Source organism: Camelus bactrianus, chromosome 29 (assembly GCF_048773025.1).
Source record: "Camelus bactrianus isolate YW-2024 breed Bactrian camel chromosome 29, ASM4877302v1, whole genome shotgun sequence".
In the NCBI taxonomy this organism is placed as follows: domain Eukaryota; kingdom Metazoa; phylum Chordata; class Mammalia; order Artiodactyla; family Camelidae; genus Camelus; species Camelus bactrianus.
The window spans coordinates 10,235,178-10,257,068 of NC_133567.1; the positions used below are offsets into that span (position 1 = coordinate 10,235,178).

The window sequence follows — 21,891 nt, forward strand, 5'->3', positions numbered from 1 at the left end:
AACTGATTTCTAAAAATAATTAATGGAAAACAATTCTTGAAATCAATCCAGAGCCCTTTGCTGCTGCTTTATATGAAAATATCAAGTAAGCATCATCAAGACCCTGGGCCAGGAGAGCAGGACCAGTGAACAGCTCAGAATACTACCCCAAAAGTAGCTCAAAATGGACCCAAAGTTTCTTTGATTTTTGCCTGCCAAGGTTTAGTGAACAAGATTTATCAAGATAGTCTTTTAACAGCAAACATTTATTGATCACTTAATATTTTCCTGAGACTATGCTAGGGGCTAGAGAAAAGAAAGACATGGTCCCTGCTGTCTCGGACCTTATAGTCTGGCAGAGAAGATGGGAAGACAAGTATCAAACAAATAACCATACAATGAGCTAGTTAATTTTCAGGTATAAGTCTGCCAAAGGAGAAGCACAAGGGCGGTGCTAGGAACACTAGGGAGGCCTGACCTGGATGTAGGTGAGGACAGCCTCCCAGAGGAAGAAACATTTAAAGCTGAAAACTCAAAGAATGAGGAGGAGTTAAGGGGTAGGAGACTACGGAAATTCCTCCAGAAGGAAGGAAACTTGATAGCAGCACAGCATTTGGCACAGTATTTCCCAATATCCTGAGGAAAACATGGAAAATGGTGTTCTAGATGCCAGGCAAGGCAGGTATAGACACATTAGGCTGTTCTACTGAATAGTGTTATTAAGAAATTGAAGGAGGCAGAAGTTGTACATAGATCATATCTGCAAATAACCCCAAACTGGGATATACTCACACAAGGACTCATACCGTCAAAGTGAAATATGGCAGATGGAAAGCAGCTGGAACCCTGGATGGTTTGCTAGACAAGAGCAAGAGCAGTAGGATTTAACTAGGCAGGGGGGCAAGGGAGTTGAGGAAAACCCAGGAGTTCCTCTCAACAGAGCAAAAGTGCAAAAAGGAAGAGGAGAGGTGAAATATTATTCAGCCATAAAAGGAATGAAGTCCTGATACATACTACAGTGTGGAGGAGCCTGGAAACATTATGCTAAGTGAAAGAAGCCAGACATAAAAGGACAAATACTGTATGATTTCATTTCCATGAAATATCCAGAACAGGTAAATTCATAGAGGCAGAAAGCATATCGGTGGTTGTCAGGCCTTAGGGGGAAGGAAGAACAGGGAGAAACTGCCCAGTGGGTACTGGGTCTCCTTTTGGGGAAATGTTTTGCAACCAGATTGAGGTAGTGAGTTGTACATTTAGTACATTGTTTATAAATTGTTCACTTTAAAAAGGTTAATTTTATGTTATATGAATCTTACCTCAATTAAAAATACATATAGTAGAGGAAAGGGGTACACGAAGATTTGACTACAAAAAGAAAATACGTGCCCTTTCTTCAGAAAAGGAGGAGGTTTTTTGTTCCCTACAAATTCACCATGGCAGGGAGTGGAGGGAACCACAGGACTAATCAAAGCATCAGTATTCACAGAGTGTGGGGAAATGGGAAAGTTGATTAAAAGCCTTTTATGCCAGCCACCTCAGGGGCAGTACACTGCTAGTGACTAAGACAGAGAAGGGCTTTGGAGTCAGCCCCAACTGTTTTGGTTACTGGTTGAGGTTTCGGGGTAATTCACTTAACTACTTTATCTGTTATTGTTTTTCTTTATTAAATAAAGACAAATACTATGACTTGACTACTACCATTACCTTTAAGTTCTTTGCTTGCTGTTCCCAATTTAGAGGTAATTTCTATCTTAAATCATTTGTAATCATTTTCCTTCTTTTCTTTCAGTTTTATTGAGATATTTAATTGACATAAAGCACTGTGTAAGTTTAAAGTGTACGGCAAAATGACTTGACTTACATATACTGTGAAATGATCACCACAATAAGTTTAGTTAACATCTATCATCTCATATAAATATAAAAAAAAAAGGAAAAAATGTTTTTTACCTTGTGATGAGAACTTTCAGGATTTACTCTTTTAGCAACTTTTAAATATACCATACAGCAGTGTTATCTATAATCATCATATTGTATATTATGTCCCCAGTACTTATTTATCTTATAACTGGAAGTTTGTACCTTTTAACCACATTCATCCAATTCCTTGTCCCCCCACTCTCTGCCTCTGGTAACCAAAAATCTGAACTCTTTTGCTATGAGTGTGAGTTGTTTTTGCTTTTGTTTTTTCAGATTCATATATAAGTGAGATAATACAGTATTTGTCTTTGTCTGACTTACTTCACTTAGCCTAATGCACTCAGAGTCCAGCCACGTTGTCACAAACGGCAGGATTTCCTTCTTTTTTATGGCTGAACAATATTTCATTGCACACATACACTACATTTTCTTCATCTATTCACCTGTTGATGAACACTTTGGTTGTTTCCACCCACATCTTGACTACTGTAGTGTATAATCATTTTCTCACTATTCTTTTTAGTATTATAACTATATATATTTATATTCCTAGTAATGCTTGCTTTTGCATTTTTGAGCTTTAAATGTATAGACTTATACTCAACAATTATCCTTCAACTTCCTTTTTTAAACTCAGCATCACATTTCTGGAATTCATTTGTATTGTGATTGTCTTTCATTTATTTTCACTGTTGTATAATACTCTTGTGTGAGAACATCCCATAATTTATTTACCCATTCTACTGCTAATGGCTATTTGGGTAGTTTCCACTTTTTGCCATTACAAACAGTACTGTTATGAATGTTCTTACTATGAATGTCTCCTGGTGAATGAGTGCTAGAGTTTTCTGGGTATATACATAAGAGTGGAATATCTTAGTCAAAAGGTATGCATCTACAAGTTATTAGATAACACCAAGTTGTTTCCCAAATTGTTGCACTAATTTCCGTTAGCTAATGAGAGTTCCTCTTGCTTCACATCCTTGCCAATGCTTGACATCACCAGACTGTAAATGTGTGGCAAGCTGGTGGATGGGATATGGTAAACCATGGTGGTTCTAATTTTTATCTTCTTGATTACTAGTAAAGTTGAATATCTTTTCATAATCTTACTGGTCATTTGGGTTTTTATTATATCATCTGCTTTTCTCTTTTTTTTTTTTTTTTTTAATATTTGGGTATTGATTATGTTTGTTTAAAATATATTTTCCCAGTTTGTGACTTAGTGTTTCACACTTTATGGTGTCTCTTGATAAGATTCTTAATTTTCATAAAAATGTCTCATAAAAATTCTTAATTTTAATGTAGTCAAAATGTCAATCTTTGCCTTTATGGTTACTGATTTTTTTGTTTTGACTAAGAAATCTTTCCCTATCTCAAGGATATAAAGGTGTTCTCCCATATAGTCTTCTCAAAGTTTGATGGTTTTGCTTTTCACATTTACATGTTTAATAACCTGGGACTGATTTTTGCAAGTGATATGATGTAGGGTTCCAATTTCATTTTTTTTCCATATAGAAAACAAATTGTCTCAGTACATTGATTTCTAGTCTTGGTTTTGACATACATTAAGTTTTAATATATATATGGAACAGTTTCTAGGCTTTCTGTTCTGATCCACTGGTTATTCTGTCTATCTGTATGCAACACTAGGTCCATTTAATTTATAACAATTCATAATACTGTCTAAGCAAGTCATCCTAATTTGTTCTTTAGGAGAGTCTCACATATTATTTTGCTTTTGCTTTCCCATAATTTTATGGAAATTATTTCGCTTTTCCATAATTTTTCCAAATTTTAGAATAAGCTTTGTCAAGTTCTTCACAAAATTTGTTTAAACAAAATATTTGGGATCTAGATTAGAATTGCAGTGACTCTGTAGATAAATTACGAAGAATTGACATCTTTAAGAATGTGAGTCCTCTAACGTGTGACACTGTATACATCTCCATTTATTTAGGTTTCCTTCATTGGTTTTCAGTAAAGATATATTTTATATATCTTTGGTTACATTTATTCCAAATACATTATCCATTTTCATATAATTATAAGTAAATTATTATATATTAGTTTTCTACTTGGTTTTTTGGTGTATATAAATGTACTTTTAAAAAATGACTTCGAATCCAAGAAATTAGCTAAACTCTCTATTTCTAATTATTTATCTATAAATTCTTTAGGGTTTCTATATATCAGTTTATATCATTTGTGAATAGTGATAGTTTTGATTCTTCTTTCCCTTCCCTTATCATTTTTTATCCTATTCCCTGCCTCTCTGTTTGTTGAGACTGCCAGTAAAATGTTGAAGACAAGATGCTTTCAAGATTGCGCCATGATTATGAAGTTTGCTGTAGGTTTTTGATCAGGTTAAGAAAGTTGTCTTCTATTACTAATTTGGTAGAACAAATACTTTTTCTTCATCAATTGAGATGGTCATGATTTTTCTCCTTTAAATTGTTCATGTGAAGAACTGTATGAATTGGTTAATGTTAAAACAATCTTAAAATCCTGAAATAAACCCAATGTAGTCATAATGTATCAAATAATTTACTTTTTGGTGAAATGGGTTTGCTAATATTTTGTTTTAGATGTTTCTACTATTTTAATGAGACATATTGGCCTATAATTTTCCTTTCTCAAATATTCCTTATGGGTTCTATATCAAGATTATGCCTCATGAAATAAATTAGGAAGTGTTCCTTTTTAAACTCTTCTTGAAGAGTTTGTATATTACTGGATTTATTTCTTTCCACAGGATTTTGTAAAACTTTCTGGGCTAATGTCTTTTTGTATAAATTTTAAATTATTGATTCAATATATTTAATGTTTATAGGTCATTTAGGTTTCCTTTCTTCTTTATTAATAAAATTAGTTCTTCAAAATTTCCTCTTATTACCTTCCATGCATTACAGTATCTGAATTATTGTCCCATTTTCCATTCCTTATATTGGTTATTTCTGCTTTTTTAGCCGTTGTCACCAGGTATTTGAAATTTTTATTCTTCTCTCAAAGTTTTGGTTTTACTGATTCTCTTGTATATTCTTTCTACTTAATTAATTTCTGTTCTTTATTATTTGTCTTAATTTACTCTGCTGTTAATTTTCTAACTTAATTTATATACTGCTCAATTTTCAGCCCTTTTTCTTTTCTGATACCAAGTTATTAAGGCTATAAATTTTCCAATAAGTACCAGTTTGGCTTCATATACACACATATACATATATATGTTCTAATAATCTGAGTTCTAAATGTTTCTAATTGCCATTATGACTTTTTTCTTTAATTTTTAAGTTAGGCCTGTATGTGTCTTAATTTGTAAACCTGTGGGGGTTTTCAGGTTCTTTATTTTTATTTATATCTAACTGAACTGCACTGTGATTAGAGAATGCGGACAGCATAAAATAACACTTTGAAATGTCTTCAGGCTTGCTTTATAGGCTAGAACTTAATCAATTTTACAAATGTTCCACATTGCTTCAAAACAGTACATTTTACATTTGTTAGGTTCACTGTTCCATGTCTGATCACTAAGTAAAGTTAATTTGTTGTCTGTTATTAGTATTTCAGGGCTGCTGTAACAAAGCACTACAAACTGGGTGACTTGAAAACCAGAAATTTACTCTCTTAGAATTCTGGAGGTTAGAAGTCAAAGATCAAGGTGTCACAGGATTGGTTTCCTTAAGGCTTCTCTTCTTGGCATGCAGAGTTTTGACTTCTCTTCCAACCAGGGCTATATATGCAATTGTCCTGCACAGCTCTGGGAGGTATTTTTCCTATAGATATACACAATAGTCTTTATGACGTGTGGTGGCCCAGTCTTCATCCCCACAAGATGGTGAAAACTAAGGCTCAAGTTTACCAGGTTTAGCAACTGCCTCAAGGTGAAAGATGGGTTTAGAGATTTGGTTTTATAATTCTATAACTGACAGAATTTAAATGAAGAATAAAGACAGTGTATCCTCCCTTTGAAGTCCTTTAAAGGGTAGGATCCTCAATATCTTAGGAATTAAATTGATTTGCCAATCATCATTTCAACAAAAATATCTACCACTCACCTCACTGAGGAAATGTAACATTAGAGGGTGTTTATTGGTTTGCTTTGTTTATTTTTAGATATGGACTTTCCAGTTGTTCTCCAGCCTACAAAAGCAAATGAGAAAACACAGTTAATCAGAGAAGGACCTCGAAGTTATTGTACAGACTCTTAATATTGAGCTCATTGAGGGTCCACAGTACTTCCTCTTGGTTCAGCCGTGTCTCCAGGTGGTCTCGATGGGGGAGGGTAGGGGACATGAAATACTGTGAACTTTTCCACGTTTGTATTTTATTTTTAGGTTAAGGAAATATGATTGCTACACAATTTTCTCAGTACGCAGATTTACTCTCTCAGTAGAATTCCTAACAGAAACACATTCCATTTTGATGAATAAAGGCCTGAAGAGTTGTTTTATGCTCATTGCATGAGGTAAGACAGTGGTATTGGACAGGCTTTTGAACCTGCCCTTTATCTGAGCCAGACCTCATTCTTTAGACTAAAGTAGTATTCCAAAACAGAAGCCATTTTTCACCTATTATTTAACTAAATGCAGTGTTCATATCTGCCATTACAAATCATCAGTAAAACACAGATGAGAATTTAAGAGAAATTTGTGTGTGTGTGTGGAGATTTTTCCTGCTCATATTCAACATGGCTACAGAAAGAGTTCAAGAAGCAGGAAGAAATTATTAGGTAAAAAAGATAAATCACATAATTTTAAAGTATATTTTTCAAAGATTAAAAATTGTCATTCACTGAAAACTGACAAATAAAACCAGGAAGAAAGAAGTTTTTTGTATACTTTAGATTGGCATAAGAACAAAAACAAAAACAAAACTTCAACCTGGTTAAATGTTATAAATGATCCAGAAAATCACCCAAACCAGCCCCAAACAATGTGTTAAACATTCTTAAGTAAAAATAATTTTTTTAAAAAACGCTTAGTGAGACTAAGGAAAAGAAACACATAAGGTAAAGGATAGAATTCTAAATTCTACAGCCTGAAATTAAATTTAAAGGCATATCACTCACCCCATTTTCAGTGGGATTAATAACACTGACCAGAGTATGCTAAGCTCTGCGAATGTTAAATATTTATGCTTGGAGGTCATCTCTGCATTTACTTGTTTGATTCTTATATTCATTATGTGGTAGAAAATGCTGCTTACTATTTGTGTTTGTTTTTTTTTTCAGGTCTTCCTTAGTTCTTTATGTAATACTGCATTTTTCAAGATCTTATGTTTTTATATAATATTGCATGAAATGCCATTTCCTTTTCTCTTTGTTTCTTACTCTTCCCCACCACCAAGTTAATTAAGGCTAAATATACATTTAAGTGAGAATTGGTGTTACAGCTCTGACAGTGTGACAGCATTAAAACTCTGCCCTAACTCTTGAGTTTCTGGAATTTTTCTTTAATCAACATAATCAAATAGAAAGAGCCCTGGTTTGAGAATTAAGAACCTGGTTCTAATTTAAGCTCTCACAAACTAGCCCTGGGACCAAGCGAGACAAGAATAAAATGGCTAATCTCCCTATGACTCCGTTTTCATACCTGCTCTGTCCACCTTCCAAATTGCTGCAAGGCCAGGTGAAATAGTTTAGGTGAAAGAACTGTGAAGAGTCAAGTGTTTAAGAAGTGTAAGGTGGTTTTACACGAGTCTGTATATGTTGATAACATAGACAAAGGTAATGTGACTTCTTATGTACATAAACTGTCTTACCCAACAAGAACCATTAAGATATCCAATAGTAACAGCCCCAGTGACCAGCAAGTGCCCAGAACTCTGTACTTAACAAATGAGTAGTACTTTCCATTTGAAGGGAACAATGAGATAAAAGCCCCACATCTGGATAATTTGAGCCACTACATGTCCTTCCTGAGGACTCTAAGCAAAACTTGAATCCTGTTTTTGAATAGCAACCTGCAAATCACAAAGCTCATCTTTTCTCTCTCAGACCTCATTAGATCTCATTTTTCTTTCTCACATAGAATTTTTTACTTCTACTCCCAGCTTTCCCAGAGAGCTGATAAAAGAGTGGTTACAGTGAGAACAGGACATGAATTAGAATCAGAATCAGATGGTGGAATTAAATTCCTGGAGGGGTTCTAGCCAATGTTTCCCACATAGGGCTAGTTTCCAGTCACAATGATATGTGGCAAATCCAAGCACATGGATGTCTATGAGTGAGGGAATGAACTCTACCGAATGCCTCTTAGCTACATAGAAACAAGGATCAACTCTCCATCTGAGGAGGGGACAGGTAAGAATCATATGGGAGTCAGCAGGAGTTTCCATCTGGAATCACCTGCTGTTGTTCTGAATCCACAAGCATTTTAGCAGAGAAGCATCAAGGAAAGAAGAGATATGCTGACCATGATCCTCAGCAATGGTTGCATGGCCCTGGTTAACGCAGGGTTAAACAAACTTCCCACTTCAGTGGCTCAGGACCTAATCCTGGCCTCCAGGCGATTAGAGCAGGGGATTTCATACGAGGTTTCATAGGTCATCCATTTATTTTTTTGTTGTCTTACATTAGAAGATAATAAAAAATATATATGAATTTTTATTTACCAGAATACACATATATTATTTCTTTGAGCATAAATGACATTCTATTCTACATTTCCAATGGTATACAGACAGAAACACATTTGGCATGGCCTAGCTTGGAAATACACTTACCTGGTAATGCACTGCCTCATCCTCTGACCCATAGAAAGGGTGCCACTTACGGCTGAATGAGCCCTGTGATAACAGGCACAGTAAGGGCCCCCCAAGACGTGCCTGCCCTAACTCCTGGAAGCCATGAATACATCACCTTTCATGGCAAAAAGGACTGCAGATGTCATTAATAACGACCTTGAGATAGGAAGGTTATCCTGGATTATCCAAATGGGCCCAATCTAATCACTCTGGTCCTTATAAATGGAGAGCCTTTCCTGACTATGGAGAGAGAGGTGTGACTACAGAAGAATGATCAGAGAGATGCAACTGAAGATCAGAGGATGATCAAAGATATGCTTTAAAGACGGAAGAGGGAAAGGGCCGTGAACCAAGGTATGCAGGCAGCCTCTAAAAGCTAGAAAACTCAAGGAAATGGGTTCTCTTCTAGAGCCTTCAGAAAGAAACATAGCTCTACCAACACCTTGTTTCAGCCCAATGACACCCAGGTCTAACTTCTGACCTCCAGAACTGTAATACTGAATCAGTGCTCCTCACTTGCTTCTTCATTGTCCTTCTTACTCCTTATTTTATATTTCACTCCCTCATCCTGTATCTCTTATTTTCTTCTTTGTCCCTTCTCTTCCTTGTTTCTCAGTATCCATCTCCTTCCCTGTCCTCCTCCCTTCTCCCACTTCTACTGTTCTTACATTTGACCCTCATTTCTCTGTTTTAGTCTCCTAATCTCACTGATCACCACTGTCAACTCTCTACCTTCATATTTACTAGGACTTTTAGATAAACTGAACTACTGGCAATCTACTTCCACTGGTGGCGGCGGAGAGAGAGAGAAATAGTCTGGGCAATAGCATATTATTTATTAAAGGAATGTCTTCTCTCCAGCCTCAAGTGCAAATAATCATAATGCTAATAGGCACAGGAGGAACAAAAGTATTTTTCATTCACTTCTCTGAGTGTATTGACAAATAGAAATAATTTATAGTGACTACATTTATTTGAATGTATGGCAAGATAATGTATTAGACATTAATTTCATTCTTAGTGCTTTAGGAAACTTACTCAAAGGAACAAAAACTCTTCTGCTTTATCTTAAAAAGGTCACACCCTTGCTGAAGAGAAGTACCCCCACCATGAGGGGCCTCTAGACTAAAGCTGGGTTTGAGAGATTTGGGGGGAGTTCCAAGAGTAGCCCAGACTTGTGTCCCCTCCGGGGAGAGCCTCTGATGAGCTAGCAATTGGATGCTCGGGTGACAAAATAAAGTAATGGCTTTGTAGACATAAGGAAAGATTCCTGTGCCCACATCTGGCCCATCAAAGGAACCACACAGGGCTGGATACCGAAACCTCAGGACCCAGGCTGGAGCAATCTGAAGGGCTCAAAACTCACTTGGGGGACAAAGACATAATCCCTACAGACACTTTGCAACCCTAAGAAGGGGAGGGACTCTCAAAACCTAGGAGGTGAAATTTCTCACTACCTCATTAAACTACAGCTCTGAGTCAAATTAGATTAATTTAGAACATACAATCAGGAAACTTGCCACAGATCTTTTCTCAAATGTCACCTCTCTGTAGGCTTTCCCAGACCACCCTGCCTAGGACTGTAACATCCCCTACCTCACGCTTCCTATTCTCTACTTTTTATCCTTAGTACCTTTGATGAACATACTTTTTATCTTTCTCCCACCTCACAAACGCAAAGGTTTTTGTCTGTTTTGTGTCCTCAATCCCCGGGCTTAAAACAGTGCCTGACACATGATAGATGGTTGGGAAATATTTGTTATATGAGAAAAATTTTAACCTGTGTCATAGAATAAAGAAATCCTTACCTGCTAGAAATGCAAAAGCTGCTAGAATCCTTAGTTTTTAGGAAGCCTTAGCATACAAATAGCAAAAATTAATATGTTACCTTGGCACTTAATCAAACCTCTGACCCAATTAGTTATCTTTTTAAAGAATTTCAGCAGCCTGTCACCCCTTACTCCTTACTGATAAGAAGGCAAATGTCCATTTCCAGGATAACAGTCCTCCCAACAGAGAAAGACCTTTATTAAGGAAACACAAGTCCTCCTCTCCAAAACTGCACTTCTTCCAGCCCTCCTAAACACTTAAGTAACATTCATTTTCATATTATTCCTGAGCAGTTCTAGACCACAAAGGGCCAGAAATTTAGATTAACTCATGTTTAACTAGTTTCTGTAAAATTAGCAGTTGGCTCAAATTAGCAGTGATTTCTGGAACTACATCTTAGAGTCAGACTTTACAACTGACTCTATTGTATTTCGCATGGTGCTAAAAACAAAGTAGGAAACCAATACATAGCTGTTGATTGATTCTCACAATATATATCCTCATTTCTGAGAAAAGTCCTTCTCCAAAAGAAGACCTTCACATGCTCAGTGCCAAGTGAAGGGGTAAGTGTGATACAACTTTCTGGAATTTTCATGCTGTTCCAGGGCTGTCCCCAAGAAGCGAAACAAAATCCCTAGAATCAAATCAGTAGTCACAGGACAGCTGTTAACACATTCTGCTCACTGCTGGGCTACCAATTGAGATTTCTAACAGTAGAAAATCTGATTATCAGCTTCTCCAATGCCTGAAAGTCCACCAGGCACATCCTTATTCCCAGGGCCAGGGAGAGAGATCATACCTGGGGAGGGTTTCTTTTCTTCTTACTTCTAAGCAATCTGCTCTGGTACCCAATATCTCCCACTCCTGAGATGTTGTCCAGATTTATCTCCACTCAAAGTTTCATCCACAATACACTTTCTTTTCTGGGGGAGAAAAATTGGGGGACATTTTTTAGTACAGATATTCACTTTGGCAATGAAATTCCAACATTTTCTTAAATTTTTTATTTTAGAACGATCTATTTGGTCATGTATATACATTAACTATTTACTAAACGGGCATTTTCAGAATTATTTATTATAATTGCAAAAAGCAGTATTTTAAAGCTAACCTAGCTTAGCTTTATAAAAGTCATAAATGAAAGCCCTCAGGCAATGAAAAGTATTGTCTATATATTGATTCACTTATTAGCAAAACAGCTTTCTATAAAATTAATTTCAACAGTTTAGCATGGAATTTATTTTTTAAATTCAATATATAGCATACTAGGAAATTTAACTTTTCACCTTAGCAATCACGCTTTTTTAGTTTTCCAGAAAACAATTGTTCTGTTGTCGCTCCTTTTAATATCACCTTGTTCTGCTTTTTTTATTTTCATTTTGTTTAATGTTTATTTTTATTTTATTTCTTAGGTATCCTCTTGGATGCCCCTGAAGATATCAGCATTTTAAAAAGCAGTTCTGTACTATTCCTTGCATTATCTCTGTTTCCTCCCGGGTCAGTTATTTTGTTTTTTTCACCTAGGAGTTTCTTTTTTTAAGCTGCTTTTGTTTCCTCTCCAATGTCTGGTAGACATATGTTCATATTCATGAATCAAGGACAATACTGACTTGTATTTGTAAAGTGGCTGGGTCCTGCGGCTAAGTAGGGTTTTTCATTTACATGGTGCTAGCCCAAGAAGCCCCAAACTGCCAACTTAACGAGGGACTCAGAGACCCTGAGAGTGGTGAAGAGGTAGCCTTTCTTTCTTACCATGTCTCTTATTATTAGGTTTTACTCTGCCTCTCTCCGCAGCCCTGTATTCCCCAGGCAAACCTACTTTGCTTAAGCAGTTCTCCAGGTAGCTCCAGCTGTGGGCAAATACAGAAGCATCTGCATAATGTCGTGAGCCTCTGACCTGTGAGCTGCTGCCTCGGTGCCTAGAGCCTCTTGGGGTCTCCCTGGGGAATATGGTTTTGTTTCTGAAAGCTTCTAGGATACATACTCCCAGCTGCAATTTTTCTCGATTCTGGCCTATGTCTCTGTCGGCAGCCTTAAGTGGGGCTCAGGCCAAAGTTCACAATAGCTTGCACCTGGTCAGAGGTAAATGTACGCATGCGCCAGTAGCGTGAGTCAGCATTATGAACACTGCGCATGCACCACTAGCATTATAAAAGGACAAGTGCATACACCTGGGCACCGGCGCTACCCACTTGTACTGCAGTAAAGTGCTGTTTTGCTCCATGTCGGCGCGTTGTGCATTTTTCCAGTTGGGCAGCTCACCTCGTCAAATACCTCTTCAGCCTCCCTTGGCTGACAATGTCCATACAATTTAATTTGCTTTTCCCATCACAGAAATCATTTAAAAGTTCAGGTTTGCTGACTGTACCTACTTTGTTTTCCAGGGGGCAAAAGAACTTTTCTTTTTGTGTATTTTTATTATCTTTCACTGAGATCTCAAGGAGGGGCGCAATCACGTGTGCCCAACTCACTGTATCCTCACAAGACTGGAAGAGAGGCGGGATCTCTCTGAGGCCTCTTTCACAAGGGCACTATTCCCATTCATAAGGGCTCTGCCCTTATGACCGTATCACCTCCCCATAGGCTCCACCTCCTAATATATTAGGTTTTAAATATCCGAAAAGGGGGGGGGGTGATGTTCAATCCTCAACAATAGACAACAGTAACTTTTAGGGTGGGGGGCTGGCTAGCAGCATGCTAGAGAAGCATAGAGAGGAGCTGAGAAGCACTGAGGAAAATCATAAGGAAGCCTAGTTACGTTTCCTCCATGGTTTCTTTGGGACACCCCTGTAACATCATAACAAATATCTTTTGCTTACATTAGCTCTGTGTGAATTTCTATCACAAGTAACAGAGACAGAAATCATGAAACATCCTGACCCTTTTGGAACGCATCACTCTGGTCAGGCTGGCTGTTGTGGGAGAGGAAGGGGTTACACCAAAGGGGCCAGGGTTCCTGCCGAAGTGCACATGACAGTGACCTCTGCAGATCATAAACGCCTTACTTGCCACCCTCATAAAATGCGAAGGTACAAACAAGATGGAGGCCCTTTCCTCTAACTTACAAGTTTCTTTCCATAAACTTGGGAGGAGGGGTGCGACATATCTCCCCAACTTCTCACAGAGATTATTTTTTTAACTCTCAGAAACACGATATAACTTTAAAGAGCTATCAGTTTGTTGCGTTTTAAAAAAAAATGACAAAATGCTCCCTAGGAAACAAAAATAAAACCCATCATCATTTTATTCAAATAGCCTGTGCTTGACCCCACCCCCTAACTGTTTAACTCCTCTAATCATGTTTGTGAAGCCTTAAGGCAGCCGCCTTCCCACTTAACTGGCTCTTTTCCCTAACTTCACTCTTTCTCTTCCTTAACGCATCTTCTCATTTCATTAAAACTTCTACTTGGGGAATTGCTACCCTACTTGAGGAGGCTTATTCTAAACTCCTTTCAACAAATAAGACTAATAACTGCAAAATAAAAACTCAGCTCAAACCAGTACTATAGCTACTTGGTTAAAAGGCCCTTGAGGGCAGAAACCAAAGCCTTAGATGGTTTTTTCGCGCTGCTGACAGCCGAGGAGGAGCTCAATACCTTTGTTAAATGAAATGTACAACAGGAAGGAGCTCAAAAAGACCTCGTAACATTTTTTTTCCCCTCTCTGTTGTCGGAAAGAGTGGAGGTAGTTTAGTACCTGAGTAACTGCAGGAGCTTACAGGCCCCCACAAGCCGCGGGAGAAGCAGCCCCGGGATGTTAACCAGCTCCCTCTTGGAACAGAGGGCTTGACTTTGGGGCTCCCTCCCCCGGCTGCCGACCTGGAGCCGCTGAGAACCGCCCCTCCTTTCCTCGCCTCACCCCGAGCCGTCCTCCAGGCCCGGCCTACCGCGACCTGTCAGCGCTCCCGAACTTCCCAACATCTGCAAAGTTCGACAGCGCGGCCCTGGAAACCAGGGGCCACAGCCCTCCGCCCTCGAAGTGCGGTAAATTTCTCTGGGCATTTGTGCTTTGGAGAAACCAGAGGAAGTAGAAATCTCTAATTTTGGAAACAGGTGACAAAAACTTTGAAACAGAAGGGAATTGGACCTACAATCCTCTGGTTCGTGGTCTGACGATTACCCGTGGCACCACCAGCCCACACAAGGAGAGATCTGAGGGGAAATAAAGATTACAGAGTAGTGAATTCACACTCGACAGTAATTCCTCTAACACAGGGTAGTAAAGAAAAAGCGCGACAGGAACGCGGTCGTTCGTCGGTGTCTCTCAGTCTTTCCCGCCCTAGTTTAGTTAGGTTCCCCCAAGCCACAGCCGGGTTGTCTTTCTGCGCACGCGTAAAACACCACCCCCGCACAGCCTCCCTTCGCGCCCCGCTCCCTCCACTACGCATGCTCAATTTGATCTCTGGCTAATTGTCGAGCGCGCTCTGGTTCTTATGTACTGAATCTCGGGGGCGCGCGAACTCTACCCGTCCCTTCGATAGCTCAGCTGGTAGAGCGGAGGACTGTAGTTGACACTGACTGGAAGTCATCCTTAGGTCGCTGGTTCGACTCCGGCTCGAAGGAGACAAGCTTTTTTGTTTTTCAACTTCATATGATTTATGATCCTTTCCATGGGTATCTTTTCCACAAGTATCCTTCTCTATAACACCTCACGTTCCAAAGAACAGCTGGAAGCTCTTGCACTTTCGCTCCAGTTTTGGCCTCTGTCAGCTTCCTCGCTGTGAAACCTTTTGCAAGTCCCGGGAGTGGGGATGAGAGGTCCAAGTCTGCGCTCGGCCGGGCGGCTGCCGGGTCGCGGCCTTTTACTGAATTCTAAAGCGCCTTTGGCCTTTTCCGAGCCTCAGAGTCACACAGAGAAAGCCACGGCGAACAGGCGGCGTCTCGAGCCAACGGCTGCTCCCCGGGGTCAGGCCCCGGACCTTCTCCTCAGAGCCCGCGCAGGGTTGGCGGCGCAAGTCCTTGCTGCGGCTGCCGTGGGAGGTGGGAGGTCCGCGAGGAGGATCTTGCGCTCAGAGAACCCGGGAATTACAAAGGGAACTCGGTAGGAAACACACGAAACCTAGAAATGACCAAACGTTATGAAGCTAAGTTGGCGAGCTCTCTCTCCGCTCCCTTCGATAGCTCAGCTGGTAGAGCGGAGGACTGTAGACGCTAGTCCGCGGCCATCCTTAGGTCGCTGGTTCGATTCCGGCTCGAAGGAGAGCTTACATTTTGTTACTTTGATTTTAGGTACTAGACAAGATCAAGAATGCGGTCAAGAATATTTATCGTCACTGCCAAATGCCATGACCTCTCTCTAGAGGAAGCGATAACCAGCCGTGCCCAGCGGTGGGGGATTAGCTCAAATGGTAGAGCGCTCGCTTAGCATGCGAGAGGTAGCGGGATCGATGCCCGCATCCTCCAGTTTTTCTCTTGGTCTTTCGTGGTACTTTTTCTTTCGATTCTCACTCAGCTCGAACTAGAGCTGCAAGTTGGCTATTGGGCCAAGTGAGACGTTAAGCGAGCTTGAGGTTACCGCTCTTGAAACTACCCAGACAAGGGATAACGGGTGCTAGCAGGATTAATTTTTCTAACTTTAAAATTTTAGACCCATTTACTTTGGGAAGTTCACGAAATTGGTTCTTTTTCTTTCCAAAAATAGCGACAGATTGCAGTCACATCTGTCGACACTGACTCCTTTGTGATTTGTAACTAATGGTTGCACTTACAGGGACATATCTGAGTTTAAACTGCCCATAGTTAGGAGAAACTTGACAGAAAAGCAAAATGAAAAACAGAACTTGGAAAAGGAAGCTGACTACTTTGAACTTATGTTGAGCCAAGGCGGCGAGGACTATTCTGGTCCATTTAAACTGCATACAGTGGTGTGCCCGGCTCTTGGCAGATCCCAGATGGGTATGATAAAGGTAGGGGTACCTGAGGAGAGGTGAGGAAGTGGGAAAGGCCCAGAGGCTTATTGCTGGACGAGAATCCTAATGTCATTTTCCTCCTGGATAGTAACTGTGGAGAGTTAACTAGAGACCACAATTGGAGAAAAGTTCTACCTAGCGCTGTCCTTGAGGGTAGTCTGTTTTGTTAAACAAAGACATGACAAAAACAAACACAAATATACTCACTGAAAGATTTTGGAAATTCAGCAGAATATACACAAAGGCTTTTCTGGTAATAAATCCTCTCTATTCTAATCTACTAGAATACAGAAAAACCACACTGCAGTTCTCAACACAAGGTATAAATCTTCCAAAGGCAGAGATAATACTTTTTTGGGGGATTACAATTAACAAATGAAAATACTTTAATCCTATGTCCATTTTAGAAACTTACATGTTTTTGTGACCCATGTATACCACCTGCTTTTTTTAAATTGGTGTTTCTTTCATTTTCTAGGGCAGCCTCCATTTTAAATTCTTTTCAATAAAATCTTTGAATTGAATGTATAATGATTCACTTAAAATATATCATTATTTTTGTGAAAACAAATTTACAAAGTAAAAAAAAAAGAATCCTTTTATCAGATGAAATGTCCCAATTTCTGGTTGGGATGATGGGTGTTTTAGCTGGCTGACTGGAGGAGCTGGCAGTGAAACCATGTATAACTACAAGAGCAAGAAATGGATAGTAAGTAAAGAAATAGGAAGGAATGCACCCCAAATCCAGGTGGAGAACACATGTTTGGAGCAGGTGAGCTGGGCAAGAGCTCAAACAATGTCAGAATCAACAACTCAGGTGGAATGGAATTCATATTAAAAAATCTAAAGGCATAAGCTGAGAGGCACTACTGCACAGTGGTTAGCCATGTGGGCTCTGAAGCCTGATAGACTTTCTCGTCTTCCCTATTGCTTAGCTGGGTGACTTTGGGTAAGTTGCTTAACATCTTGGTGCTTCAGTTTCCTCATTTGTAAAAATAGGGATGATAATAATGGTACCTACTTTTAATTAAGGTATAACACACAAAGGCCTCATTACAGTGCCTGGCACATAGTAAACACAATGAACGTTAGCTGCTATCTATCTATGTTATCAGCACACCATAGAAGGAAGGTCTGGAGGGAATATTCTGAGGGTTTGTATGTGCATTTATATAAATATATACAGAAGTACGTGAAAGAGGTATTTGAGTCTCCTGTGCAGGAAAGTAGAACAAGTCTAAAAGTAAAAATGATGGTTAAATAAATTATGGCATGACTATATAATGGTATAGCCGTTGAAATTTTATTTATTAAGAACTTCTATTGACATGGAAAATGTTAATAATTGAATGTTAACTGAATAGAGTAGGTATAAAGCAATATAAACAACAGCAATATAAACAACCGTAAATTATCTGTAGGAAACAGTGAACAATGCATTAAAATGTTAAATAGTAGTGATCTTTGGACAGTACGAGTACTATGATTTTTTTCTTCCTTAAAATTTAAAAATATTTTCCAAGTTCTGCAATAAACATTTATTATCTTTAATTGAAAATATAGATGAATTTTAAAAAATTAACACCTAACATTTCTTTAACACCTCCTGCAAGATAAGCACAATTCTAGTTACTTTACCTGCATTAATTCATTTATTTCTCTCATCAAGAAAACACCAGGCCCAAATGCCTTCAGTGCCAAACATTTAAGGAAGAAATAACACCAATTGTGCACAGACTTCCAGAAAATTGAAGAAGAGAGAGCATTGTCTAACTCATTCTATGAAACCAGCATTACCCTGATCCCCAAACCAAAGACATTACAAGAAAACTACAGACCCATGTCCTTCATGAACATACATGCAAAAAAATTTAAATAAAATTTTAGACAATTAAATCCAACAATATATCAAAAGGAAAATGCATCATGACCAAGTGGTTTTTTTCCAAGAATACAAGACTAATTCAACATTCAAAAATCGATGTAATTCACCATAGTACTAAAGAAGAATAACTACATGATTATTTCAGTAGATGCAGAAAAAGCATTTGACAAAATTCAACATTCAGCCCTGATTTTTAAAACTGTCAGCAAACTTGCAAGGGAAGGGAAGGGAACTTCTCCAGCCTGATAAAGGACATCAACGAAAAACACAAAGCTAACATTATACTTAATAGCACGAATGCTTTCCTCTTAACATCAGGAAAAAAGCAAGCTAGTCCATTCTGGGATCTCTAGCCAGTGAAATAAGGCAAGAAAAAGGAAGTAAAGGACCTCCAGGTTGGAAAGACAGAAGTAAAGCTATTTCTATTCACAGATATTTCATTATTCAAAATATTGATTATTTGTTGAAATGATAATAATTTTATGTTTGGGGGTTAAATAAACTATTAATAATTTTATGTTTGGGGGTTAAATAAACTATTAATAAAATTAATTTCATTGGTTTGTCTCTTTTAATGTGGCTACTAGAAATTTAAAATCTTATATATTGTTCATATTTGACATTCACATCTTATTTCTATTGGACAGTTAAGTCAGGGAGGTAGGTAGAGGCCAAATCATGTCAGGACTTAGGGATCACAGTGAGGATTAATGTCTTTATCCTAGAGGTAATATGACCATTAATGGGATTTAAATAGAGAGTGACACATGAGAAACAGATTGCACAAGGCAAGAGTGAATTCAGAGAAATCATTTAGCAGTCTAGGGTGGAAGGGAGGTAAGGCTAGATTGCGTGTGCTGAGGGTGGAGCCAATCCTCCTTGACCTTGGAGCCAAGGTAAGTAGCTCAGTCATGGCCATTGCGGATGAGGAGGGGAAGGTGGGTCTTATCCATCAACTTGGCTCTTCTTCCTGTGGATTCTTGCTAGTTTCCTGAGTAGCTTCTGGGGGCAGTTCTGAGACAAAAGGAAAGGCAGAGAGCAAGAAGGAGCAGAGAGAATAAAAGAGAGGAGAGGATAGGGCTCAACTCTACACCAAATAACTCAATTTGGGATTCTCAGTGTCACAATGTATGCTGTTTCAAAATGGTTTTTCTACAAATACTGCTAAGTTAGGTAATGAACCCCACTCACAGATAAAAGAACTGAAATCCAGCTGGGCAAGGTCACTTGCCTAAGATTAGCAAGCGAGGTGGACACAGGTGCTGGACAGGCCTGTGTCCTGACTCACTGTGCTTCACTGTGGTTGCTCAGGCTCAGGTCATCTGAGTCACCTCTGTGGACTCTATTTTCGTAGCCACCCGGAGTACATTTCCTCCTCTCCTTCCCCACTGCCATCACCCAGTGCCAGGGTGTCGTGGCCTTTCACCTAGGCTCTTGGCAGCAATCTCCCATCTGGTCTCTAGCCAGGTCACCTTCACTCCAATCTGTCCCAGCCACCTGTGGGAGATGAATCTAACCAATGCGCAGCTCTCAGGGAAATGTCCCTGTGAGAAACCTTCAACGACTTCCTGTTGCCTAATTTATTAAGTGTTAAAAACTCTTCAGCTGGTATTCATGGCCTGCCAATGTGCCAGCAGCGTGCTCCACGCTCCAGCCCACAGCACCGCGCGCTCTGCGCATTCCCTGCACTCCTGCACCTCACTGTCTGCTTCTGTGCCTTGTCTCAGAGGGCCTCACCTGCGCCCCACCTAACTACACACCCAAGCTCCTCAGCAGGCCACTTCAAGTGCCACCGCACCCAAGAGCCCCCCTGCGTCCTCCAACTCTGAACTCCGCAGTTCTCTACCGAGTTTTTTTCCTACTGTGCTGCTGCATATGCAAGTCTTAGCTCTACTATTGATCAGACTGAGCTCCTTAAGGACAATGACCTATGTCTTGTCTTGTTCATTTTTCAATCCCCAGAGCCGAGCACAGTGGAGATATATGATAAACACTCAACAAATATTTTTCGAAAGAATGAATCCCTCTAAAAAGGACAGGCCAGGCTACAATGTATATTATTAAAGTGCTTTTTCTTAGGTTGCAAGGTCTTTTACAGTAGGGACTTACACATTTTTCTTACAAAATAGCTCTCATATTGTGCTCAGACCTCCATAGCCCACGTAATAATAAACACAATTAACTGCCTAGCGTAGGTGAACTGAGTTAACAGTAAAAAAAATGTTGCCAATTCCCTTCCTCACTGTAGTTGCTAAATAGATATTGAAAGGAGTAACAAAATCCTCCAAAGATGTCTGAAATGTTTGTGAATACATGTAACTTATTATTAGTTAATAGAGCTTATTAGATTCTTGATAAGCTCTCAGCGCACACAGCCCTAAGGGCACCCACAACCAGTCACAAGGACCTACTCTTCACTGGTAATTAAGATATGTTAACAAAATGTGTTCATTGTATGGGGTTTTTAAAAACAAGGAGAACTAAAGCTGGCAAATTCATCACATAAAAAATAGACATGTATTTCTTTTTCATTTTTGATCTGATTTTAAATATTTGAATAAGACATACAGACGAAACATTTGTATCACAAAATCCTGGCGAATACTAGAATTGAAATTTTTGATTCAAGAGCAGACCAAGAATATCAGAAATGACCAGGGAAACTATCATTTAAAAAACCAACTTGGTAAGTGAGGCAAAGGCAAAGGGGTGTAGGTATTCTAGACCAGAAAAAAATCCAGGCATGGAAGCAGGATTCCATTTTCCCTTCCCTTGGCAACGGCACTGATATCTATCCCCCACTACACAGCAAAATGAAATTACGAGTCTGCTACCCCACGGGCCAGTTTCTACCTCATTACTGATTGTTGGTGCAAACTAAATTTAAATTTTTAAAGATGGTCAAATTTTCTTCATGTTTTAGGTGTGGGGTGGACCTGGTGGTGGGATACAAGATGGAAGAGGATTAAGAAAAAGGAAGAGAAATGTGGAAAAGAACCCACTAGCGTTTGATTATACAACTTTTTTTTTCTAATTGGATCATCAACTAGTGTTTGGATGTTTTTTTTAATTTTGTGGACATTTTTATGGTGAAAAGATTTGAAATCAGTTTTTAAGTGGGAACTTCCCCCATTTCACAACCCTCACAAAGGTGAAATATTTATCACTAAGCAAGTCTTTTTGATGATGACCCTTGTGAAACCTGCATAAAGATATTCAAGACATGTTTTGTTTGTTTTCACCTAAGACAGTGTGATCATGCTACTTTTGGTGACTCGCTTCCTAAGTTTTCAAGACAGAAATGGCATTCGTTATACAGTGAGGCTCTTGGACTACATTCTCCCGGGTGCTGGAGAAGCCAGGTCCTTACTGAGTGGCTTGCAGAGGGCACAGCTCAGTGACTCGGCACGAACATTTCCATTTGTTGTTGACAACTGTCAGCTTCACCTCCCTCTCTTCACAACGCCATCTAAATGGGGTTTGTAATCCTCATTCCCACCCACTCTCTTCGCTCCCGGGGGGCAGGAATGTTGGCCCCTGTTCTCTGTCACCTGTCAGAGTCCATCCTCTTGTCACTGGCTTATATGGACAAGTCGGCCTGCTGTCACGTGGCCCGCAGCTG

The 21,891-nt window shown here is 39.3% G+C and overlaps 2 protein-coding genes and 2 non-coding genes across 7 annotated transcripts in view; 3 read left to right on the plus strand and 1 right to left on the minus strand.

The window, feature by feature from the left end:
* Positions 1-6,229, plus strand: part of DNAJC5B (DnaJ heat shock protein family (Hsp40) member C5 beta) — a 50,208-nt gene extending 43,979 nt beyond the window's left edge. Inside the window, exon 4 of the mRNA XM_010970654.3 lies at positions 6,016-6,229. Coding sequence (XP_010968956.1) covers positions 6,016-6,110 — 95 coding nt within the window. The 3' untranslated portion in view covers positions 6,111-6,229. The remainder of the gene's footprint in view (positions 1-6,015) is intronic.
* PDE7A (phosphodiesterase 7A) overlaps positions 1-15,482 on the minus strand; it is a 303,765-nt gene extending 288,283 nt beyond the window's left edge. Inside the window, exons 1-3 of one of the 4 annotated variants that reach the window (XM_074354959.1) lie at positions 14,995-15,482; positions 11,276-11,399; positions 5,958-6,042 (exon numbers count right to left, since the gene is read on the minus strand). The gene's annotated coding sequence lies outside the window, so the exon portion shown is untranslated. Of the gene's footprint in view, positions 1-5,957; positions 6,043-11,275; positions 11,400-12,228; positions 12,523-14,994 lie in introns of those variants that run through there. The other 3 variants (XM_074354958.1, XM_074354956.1, XM_074354957.1) reach the window with 3 other exon arrangements.
* Positions 14,947-15,038, plus strand: TRNAY-GUA (transfer RNA tyrosine (anticodon GUA)). The gene is given in 2 exon segments: positions 14,947-14,983; positions 15,003-15,038. It is a non-coding gene; the product is annotated as a tRNA-Tyr (tRNA).
* Positions 15,483-15,586: 104 nt separating the features above from the next.
* TRNAY-GUA (transfer RNA tyrosine (anticodon GUA)) lies at positions 15,587-15,675 on the plus strand. Its single transcript is given in 2 exon segments — positions 15,587-15,623; positions 15,640-15,675. It is a non-coding gene; the product is annotated as a tRNA-Tyr (tRNA).
* Positions 15,676-21,891: the final 6,216 nt, after the last annotated feature.